The sequence below is a fragment of the Protopterus annectens genome, chromosome 16.part0 (genome assembly GCF_019279795.1).
Source record: "Protopterus annectens isolate FY-2018-M chromosome 16.part0, PAN1.0, whole genome shotgun sequence".
Classification (NCBI taxonomy): Eukaryota; Metazoa; Chordata; order Ceratodontiformes; family Protopteridae; genus Protopterus; species Protopterus annectens.
In genome coordinates, this window is record NC_056750.1 from 64,086,964 (window position 1) to 64,097,320 (window position 10,357).

General features: G+C 41.1%; 1 protein-coding gene across 1 annotated transcript in view; it reads left to right on the plus strand.

The window, feature by feature from the left end:
* Positions 1–8,874, plus strand: part of LOC122790512 (endonuclease domain-containing 1 protein-like) — a 69,816-nt gene extending 60,942 nt beyond the window's left edge. Inside the window, exon 2 of the mRNA XM_044058062.1 lies at positions 8,167–8,874. Within this exon, the coding sequence (XP_043913997.1) occupies positions 8,167–8,760 (594 nt within the window). The 3' untranslated portion in view covers positions 8,761–8,874. The remainder of the gene's footprint in view (positions 1–8,166) is intronic.
* Positions 8,875–10,357: the final 1,483 nt, after the last annotated feature.

Genomic DNA, 10,357 nt, shown 5'->3' on the forward strand with positions numbered 1-10,357 from the left:
ATCCCTCCCTACCTAGCCTGCTTCTTCTTTGATTTTTTCCCCCACTCTTTTCCTATTGTGGTTTTACAAGGCTTTGTCTCCGGCCTCCCCCCCTTATGGCAATCTTATTTCCCTTCCTGCCCTCTTTCATTGCTATTGTCTGCTCTATACATTTTTAAGTACTTTTCCTGCCCATTGTTTTACATAGATCCATCCTAGAAATCAAATTTTCCTTATATTATGGCCCATAAAACTGTACCCTGTAAAGTAGTAAATACAGAACAAATACCTTGTGTACTGATAAGATTAGAGCAGCTAGATGAGGGGCGAGTGGCAATACCTACAGGTTTAGTAGAATTCAGTACTGTGTAAATATTAAAGTTAGTAGAATTTAGTACTGTCCAGATAATCTGACCCAGTAAAGCACCCTTATTAGTCTGTACCAACAAAGCAACCTTAATAACCTTCTAACCCCAATACACCACCCTCTGTAGCTCCCCAATCAAAGGACTGGATAGCATGTATATGCAGTTTCCTAACTTCTCTGTAGCCAGCTTGGTGTATATGGGTATCTTGAGACAATGTAGCAATACTGGCATGTTTATTGACAACCACTTAATCCTTAAAGAACAAATGTGAGAGGTGTAGTTACACAATGACACTAGAAGCTAATCTCTTGCATACAGGAGCATATGAGGTTGTTGAAACCAGGCATACAACACTCACTTCATACAGCACACAGCTCACACATAGACTAGCGTATGTTGAGGCACTTAAAAGTAATCTTTCTAAACAACAAATATCGCTTAGATCATCCATTGTCGAAGCTATGCCTCAGCAAGCCCAAAGGCACTCAGAAAAAACAATAGTCAACACCACAAATATGTTCACACTCACTGGAGCCCAAACACTCAGCCATAAGGCAGACAAACACCCTTCCCAGGACCCTCATCATAGCAGACTCCATTCTAAGATAAACTAATGACCCTCTAACCAGGCTGAACAAGGAGAAGATAATGGTTCATTATAGGGGACTCCATTATAAGAAGCACTGATGTCCCTCTAACAGGCTAAACAAGGAGAAGATAATGGTTCATCATAAGGGACTCCATTGTAAGAGGTACTGATGTCCCTCTAACCAGGCTGAACAAGGAGTAGATAATGGTTCATCATAGGGGACTCCATTATAAGAGATACAGATGTCCCTCTAACCAGGATGAACAAGGAGAAGATAATGGTTTATCATAGGGGACTCCATTATAAGAGGTACTGATGTCCCCCTAACCAGGCTGCACAAGGAGAATATAATGGTTCATCACAGGGGACTCCATTATAAGAGGTACTGATGTCCCTCTAACCAGGCCGAACAAGAAGAAGTTAATGGTTCATCATAGGGGACTCCATTATAAGAGGTACTGATGTCCCTCTAACCAGGCTGAACAAGGAGAAGATAATGGTTCATCATAGGGGACTCCATTATAAGAGGTACTGATGTCCCTCTAACCAGGATGAACAAGGAGAAGATAATGGTTCATCATAGGGGACTCCATTATAAGAGGTACTGATGTCCCTCTAACCAGGCTGAACAAGGAGAAGATAATGGTTCATCAAAGGGGACTCCATTATAAGAGGTACTGATGTCCCTGTAACCAGGCTGAACAAGGAGAAGATAATGGTTCATCATGGGGGACTCCATTATAAGAGGTACTGATGTCCCTCTAACCAGGCTGAACAAGGAGTAGATAATGGTTCATCAAAGGGGACTCCATTATAAGAGGTGCAGATGTCCCTCTAACCAGGCTGAACAAGGAGAAGATAATGGTTCATCATAGGAGACTCCATTATAAGAGGTAGTGATGTCCCTCTAACCAGGCTGAACAAGGAGAAGATACTGGTTCATCATGGGGGACTCCATTATAAGAGGTACTGATGTCCCTCTAACCAGGCTGAACAAGGAGAAGATAATGGTTCATCATAGGGGACTCCATTATAAGAGGTACTGATGCCCCTGTAACCAGGCTGAACAAGGGAAGACAATGGTTCATCATAGGGGACTCCATTATAAGAGGTACTGATGTCTCCCTAACCAGGCTGAACAAGGAGAAGATAATGGTTCATCATAGGGGACTCCATTATAAGAAGTACTGATGTCCCTGTAACCAGGCTAAACAAGGAGAAGATAATGGTTCATCATAGGGGACTCCATTATGAGAGGTACTGATGTCCCTCTAACCAGGCTGAACAAGGAGAAGATAATGGTTCATCGTAAGGGACTCCATTATAAGAGGTACTGATGTCCCTCTAACCAGGCTGAACAAGGAGAAGATAATGGTTCATCATAGGGGACTCCATTATAAGAGGTACTGATGTCCCTCTAACCAGGCTGAACAAGGAGAAGGTAATGGTTCATCATAGGGGACTCCATTATAAGAGGTACTGATGTCTCCCTAACCAGGCTGAACAAGGAGAAGATAATGGTTCATCATAGGGGACTCCATTATAAGAAGTACTGATGTCCCTGTAACCAGGCTAAACAAGGAGAAGATAATGGTTCATCATAGGGGACTCCATTATGAGAGGTACTGATGTCCCTCTAACCAGGCTGAACAAGGAGAAGATAATGGTTCATCGTAAGGGACTCCATTATAAGAGGTACTGATGTCCCTCTAACCAGGCTGAACAAGGAGAAGATAATGGTTCATCATAGGGGACTCCATTATAAGAGGTACTGATGTCCCTCTAACCAGGCTGAACAAGGAGAAGGTAATAGTTCATCATAGGGGACTCCATTATAACAGGTACTGAGGTCCCTTTAACCAGGCTGAACAAGGAGAAGATAATGGTTAATCATAGGGCACTCCATTGTAAGAGGTACTGATGTCCCTCTAACCAGGCTGAACACGGAGAAGATAATGGTTCATCATAGGGGACTCCATTATAAGAGGTACTGATGTCCCTCTAACCAGGCTGAACAAGGAGAAGATAATGGTTCATCATAGGGGACTCCATTATAAGAGGTACTGATGTCCCTCTAACCAGGCTGAACAAGGAGAAGATAATGGTTAGTTGCTTATCTGGAACCAGGATCCACCAAATCACACACACACTCAAGTCATTACATCACAGGTACAAGTATGATTCCACCATAGTCCATGTAGGTGTAAATGACCTGAGCTCACAATGTATACTTATCCCTATTGTAGACACTTACCAGATAAGCTAACACCCCACTCATGCGAGACTTTAATTACCCCTCTGTAGACTGGGGATCCTGCACAGCCTCAAATCTACAGGCACAGAGATTCCTGGACTTTGTAAATACAAACGCTCTGAGCAAATGGAGTTTCCAATTCTAAAGTCATGCTTCTGGAGCATTTCTCCTCGGGCCTCCGCTGAAAACAGGATCTGTGGAACCTAGTCGGACTTTCCCGGTCAACAAATGTTAAATAAATAAAAAATAAATAAATATATAAATGACCAAATAGTGAATAACCTCACTAGGGGCTCCAACATACTGGACTTCTTACTCACAAATTTGGGAGAACGCTGCACCCCTTTAATGTCTCACCCTCCCTCAAAATCAGCTCAGTAATCCCATTAAAACCAGTAACACTTAGGAAGTATTTCAAGGGAAATGACCTGTTATCAAGTGATGGCTCATCAAAATTCAATACCCCTCCAGCCCTGGGAGCACACCAGCCTATGCTGAATAGCTACAGAAACTCTGCACAACCATGTCAGAGGTGGAATGGAGGCTGCTGTACCTACCAGAAGTAATGCCAGAACTAATCCCAGCAACAAACAATCCTGGTCAGGAACTCTGCACAACCATGTCAGAGGTGACATGGAGCCTGCTGTACCTTCCAGAAGTAAGTCCAAAACTAGCCCCAGAAACAAACAGCCCTGGCGGCATCCCAAATTAAACAAGATATATAACAAAGGGAAAAATGATGGCAAAAGTTAGGAAAGGTAAGTCCCATAAAGATAAAATGTCTCTCATCAAAATAACTAGACAACTAAGAGGGCTGGTTAGGTCAAGCAAAGCCAGCTTTGAGGTTAAGATATCCTCCCAGTGAAAGATAGCTCTAAGGCCTTCTACAGCTATGTCAAAAACCTCATGGGCAGTACACAGCAATGTGTTGAGCTGGTGGTTAATGGTGCCATGTTCTCAGAAACTGTCAATATACCTAACCTGTTAGTGGATAAATTCAGTTTCAACTTTACCTCTATCTCACTCAGACCATCCCTCCACTAATACCCTCAAATATAACCCTTCCAACTATAACTAGGAAGCATGTACTGGCTACACTAACTAAAGCCAAGAACATGGTCTCTATGGGTCCCAATACAATCCAAGGATGCCTCCAGAATAAATGTGTCTTACAGGACTCTTGGAGACATTATTTAACTCTAGTCTTAAAATAGGCTTTGTGCCACATGAATGGATGACTGCAATAGTCATATATCTTCATAAGGCAGGACCTTCAACAGATCCTGGAAACTACAGACCCGTTAGTCTGACTAGTCTTATTTGCAAAGCCTTGGAAATAATTATTATGGAAATTATTGACAAATGTATAGGAGACCTCCAGACACTGGATCCATCCCAGTTTGGCTTTGTCAAAGGAAGGTCATATTTACTGAATCTGGTAGACTTCTTTGAAAATGTCACTAAGCAATGGATGAGGAGAAAACTGTGCATGCTACTACTTAGAACTGGCTAAGGCATTTGATACAGTGCCCCACTCAGACATTGTCAACAAACTTACAGAACTAGGTATAACGCCTTTATAACACATTGCATAGCTAGCTGGCTCACTGATAGGACCCAGAATGTTAGAACTGGTGAGAATACATCCATAAAGAAGCCAGTCACCAGTTGAGTCCCCCAGGGCTGTGTGCTGGGCTCAGTCCTCTTTGGTATCTACCTCTCAGATGTCAAAGACAATGTCAAAGGACTCTGGCCAACCAAGTTTGCAAATAATTGCAAACTGAAAGCAATCATTGAATCACCCTAAGATGAGAACACCCTTCAGAAAGGTCTAATACAGACAAATGCTTGCTACCAAAGCCATGGCTTAAAACTCAATACCAAGAAATGCATTGTAGTACCTCTTTGGGGAGTGCTGCCCCAAGTGACTGTGCCCTCGATAAAACACCCTTAAAAGTTGAATCACTGGACAGGGATCTGTGAACTCATGTAGACAGCAACCTTGCCTTCAACCAACATATGTCTAAGGTATAAGAAAATCCTTCTGTGTTACTCAACTTATAAGCAAGGGAATAGTATCTAGGTCAAGATCATCATGCCACTATACTCAGCCATCATCAGGCCCATCACAGAGTATAATGCCCTCTTCAGTATGTACATGACCAGACACATGCAGCAGCTGGAACATCTGCAAAGGTTCCTTACAAAAAGATACAGGGAGTAAACACTCTTTGCTCAGTAACATACAGACTTCTGAGATGTGACCTTTTCCTGGCATCCAAGGCATCCCTGGACCCTGTTTTGATGAATCTGTTGTACATCTGAAAAACAAACAGCATCAGAACTACTAGATTAGAAGACCTAGATATTGCTTATAACATAAACAGGACATGTTGGAGAGACAGATATGTTTCTCAGAGAATTCATATTCTCTGGAACAGGCTCCCCATCCATGTGAAGCACAGATCCTCCCATTCTGTGGAATAGGCTCCCATCCATGTGAAGCACAGATCCTCTCATTCTCTGGGACAGGCTCCCCATCCATGTGAAGCACAGATCCTCCCATTCTCTGGAACAGGCTCCCCATCCATGTGAAGCAGAGCTCCTCCCATTCTCTGGGACAGGCTCCCCATCCACGTGAAGCAGAGCTCCTCCCTATCCCTGTTTAAGTGCAACTTGAACTAGTGGGTAAAGAAAATTGCAAAACTGTCACAGATACTCTGGCATATTATTTGCTAGATATTTTTTTCATAATAAGGTGATTTCATTAGAAGCATAAATATTAAGTAGCATTAGAAAACAGGGAAAACACCACTCATTATGAAAGACAGATTCAGTAATAATTGTTGCAAATTCAGTAATAATTGCTTGTGATGAGTTTGTGATGATGTTTGCTATTGCCAGGAGAAGTAGGGCATTGGATGCGTAACATATGCCAGCATAGCTAGCCAGAGTTTTATAAAGAATTATATGTTGTTTCTATGTCTTACTTATTTGTGCAGGTGCTTGTGTTGAAAATGTATTTGTGAAACTGTTTGTGCTAGAAATGTACCAACAGTTGGTCCTGCTGGATGGAAAGGAATTACACTTGTATATGGCAGACTGTGTTGTAACTGTTGGAATGAATGTATTGTAACAGAAGATACTGGAAGAGAAGAGGTTAATCTCAGTCCAGCTAACTTTGAAAAATAGTCTGAAATTTCATTTGGACATAAAGATTGTATCTTACAGTTGTGATTGCAGCCAGAGACAAAGTATCTGTGAAAACCAGGACTAGGGATCCTTCTGTATTGTCCATTGAGGTGAACTAATTGCTATCCTAGAAGCATGGAACTTTTAAAGTGGTTTTATAACTTACAGATGCTATAACACATCTTAGCAAAGCTCTATGTGTGTGTATGGTAACCATATTTGCTAGATTCAGGTTCAGTTTCTAGTAAAGGGGGTAGTGTGGGAACCAGAGTCAGATGATCAGATGTATGTGATGTCATTCTGTAATCCAGTACTGAAATGATGTTTTAATACTAGATGAGACAGCAGTCTCAGAGCAGTCTGTTTTTTGAAACTTGACAAAGAAGGATCACTCACCCACATCATCTTGTCTTACTCTAGTAAGTGGACTAGGAAACAGTAATTCTTTAATCAGTCAGGAAAATATAGAATGGTGCAGTGGTGTAGCAGTTGCATTGTCACCTCACACAAAGAAGTTCACTGATTCAGTTCTTAGCTGGGGTGCCTTCTGCGCAGAATCTGCATGTTCTCCCTCCATCTGTGTGGGTTGCCTCTAGGTACTACAAAGACATGTGTTTGAAACATTTCTCCCCAGGCATCCGCTGAAAATTGGCTTTGTTTCAAGTTGGACTTTCCCAGTAAACAAATGTTAAATAAATAAATAATAAGATTAGTTAAGTATTGTTTTTCTATATCTGTGCGAACCTTTCCACCTGTGTTATTTTTAATATTTCCTGTGATTGAAACTCTAGTGTTTATTGTAAATAGATATTTAGTATTTTCATGTTCTTTTATTATTTATTATTAAATTTATTTAAACCATTCATTGTAGCTAGTCTTTTAGAGAATATTTTAACGTCTGAGAGTACTTATATTTATTTGTTAACACTGTGGCCACTCCTGAAAGCCTTGCTGCATTGGTCAAACACTACCATTTGTATTAGTATTAATTTAACTTAGTATAATCGGGTACCCCTGTAACAGCCTTAGAGTAACTGGCTTTGGAGTGTTCTGGTGGCAATACCTACCTTATAGTGTGGACAGAGGGTGCATAGCTTGTAAATCTGTGCCACCCTTTCCCAGGTGTGTGTGTGTGTGTGTGTGTGTGTGTGTGTGTGTGTGTGTGTGTGTGTGTGTGTGTATGTGTGTGAAAATCAAATCTGAAAGAGTGTATGTGTCATCTACTTGGAGCAGGGACACAGCGCTGGTTTCACAGAGAGGGTGGTAGAGGACCTGGCTTGGAATGCTTGGATGAGGACTCAGCTCTACAGTTGTAGTCAGTGCAGGGTCTTATTTGGGGCCTGGTGAGAAAAAGGGAACCAAGTCCCAAGACGGGAGTGTGTTCCCTGTGTGCTCTTAAGAGAAATTGTGTTTGGTGCAGAGAACTGCATCTGGAAATACTGTGTGTGTGTATATATCCATTTGTGTTCCAAGTGAACGTCTCTCACTGGTGAACGTGGTGAGAATTGGGACTGCCTGATTACTGGCCCAGAGGAGGTATGCCACAGATTTCACAATTGGTAGTTCATTAGGATTCCAAGGAAAAATTAAAAGGACTCGGTTATACTGCAGTTGCCCAGAAATATTGTTATAAATTAGATAATTTGAAATTCCCATCTTGGTATGTTTTATTCTCTAGTGTTATACCGTAATGTTATCTGATGCATCTGATTTATACATTTCATGCTGTTAATGCTATACAAATGTAGTTTAACTGGCATCATGGTCTTTTCTTCCTCTTCTAGCTTGCATATCCCAATGAAGGTGGAGAGATGAAGGCAATAACTTCAGCTGTCAAAAATGATCCCATTATACTGAACAGCCAATCAGTCGAGATCAACTACAGTTACACATACCATGGCATCTATTACTCAAGGGGCCATTTGAACCCAGCCAGCTATCAAGGCTCAAAGAAATGCAAGAGTGCGACGTATACCTTGACAAATGCTCCTCCACAGCCTAGAGACTTTAACAGTCAACAGTGGGCTGCCACAGAAAGGAAAATAGCAGAGAGGCTATACCAAGGCTGCTACGTTATTAGTGGAGCCATTCCATATGAAGCGGACAAGTGGATACCAGATAATAATAACCAGAGAGTAGCTGTGCCACAGTTTGTGTGGATTGCATACTGCTGTCCAAACCATCAAAATGAACGTACTGTAGCCTTCTTAGGCCACAACGGTGGCAGCAGTTCTGTAACCATAGGTGATGGAGATAATAAGTTACAATTTGCACCCAGTGAAGTAAAAGAGATCGCTGTTAATCAGTTAGAAAGTATTCTGAAATCCCGTTTTAATTCTAATGTCAGCTTCCAGCTGTTTGCTAACGATTGCTCTTAATCAGGGCTGGTATCAAATATGAAATTTCTGAGCTAATTTTCTGAGCTAATAGCCACATCTGCAATCAGGTCTAATGAAACTCTCTTTTCAGTACAAAATGTTTGTATCTGCAAATGCTGCAACGTCATTAAAAGTGAATTTGAACTGAAAAACAACTCAGTAGCATTTTTTTCTTTCAGTCTTCATACAAACCAAATCCAGCACTGTACCTTTTCCATTTATGCTCTTGGTAATGTAGTTTACTGAATTAGAGCAAAGACCTGTAAACAACATGAATTTTATTGAGATACACCAGATTTCATTAACTGTTTTTTATGTAGAATGTGCCTACAACCAAGTCACTTAATTAGGTCAGCATAATTATCAGTACAATGTCTCAGTAATAGATTCATAGATATTCCAAGCCCACTAGGTCTCCTTACCATTTATGCCTTATTAATGAATTCCTTTAGACCATGCCTCCTCTCTCAAAGAGGGACAAACCAGTCAACCCTGGAGTAAATCTGTGGATAATTATCCCACCTAGGTTACACTTAAAGGAAGATTGTGAGTTGTACTGCATAACTTACAGAGGGAGTTTATTCCTGAGACCTGGAAGGCACTGGGTTCAAACCTGTCCCTCTACCATGTTTAATTTATCTCTTGATGAAGATTAGGTGCCTGGTTAGATTACTGATGGAACCATTGGACTTACAGAGGTACTCAATGTCCAGGACAGCCAGGTCTCCAGCTGTGTGGTAAGCAAGACAGAGATCTTCCCTCAAAAGTCTGTAAGACACTGAATAAAAGGATAGAGCTTCTAGCCTCTCTTAATAGCTCAGAGACTTTAGCTCTGTGATATTTTTTGGTTAGGAATTTTTGGGGTCTTTCTAATTTGATAGGTTTAGTGAGATGCTCCCTGAAGGGAGCATTGTACTTGATAACTGGTTAGCTAAATATTGAGTATAAGGAAGCGTTTACCTCTTTAAACCTTGTTGATATATTCCTTTGGCAATTAGCTGTAGTAAATAAAATGATTCCTTGACAACCATTGTTATATGATGGTCAAAACAGAGGGAGTTATTGACGCAAGTTCCTCAGCTCCTGACTGCATTTTCATTTCGTAGCTGTGTGTTATCTATTTGGTATGGTGAGGGCCTGACTGCATTTTCATTTCATAGCTGTGTGGAATCTCTCTCTCTCTCTCTCTCTCTCTCTCTCTCTCTCTCTCTCTATATATATATATATATATATATATATATATATATATATATATATATATGATAAGGGGAGAGGAAGTTTACCAAAGTGATGATTCTAAACTTTTTAACATTTAGTTTGAGAGCAGTTTTAGTACATGAAGACTTTACTTGGAAAAGTACATTTTGGGGATTTGGGTGTCAGATGGTTACTGAAAACAACCTTCAGTTTGCAGTTGTCTGCAAACTTTGTTAGCCAGAAGTATTGGCCCTCTGCTTGGAGATCTGTGAAGTAAATGTTGAAAAGGAGAGGGCCCAACACCAAGCACTAAGGAGCACTGCTCGTCACGTTCATACTTTCTGATGAGGCACCTGCAGTTTGTGCTGTGCAAGTTCTGCCTTTCAGCTAGTTTGCTGTC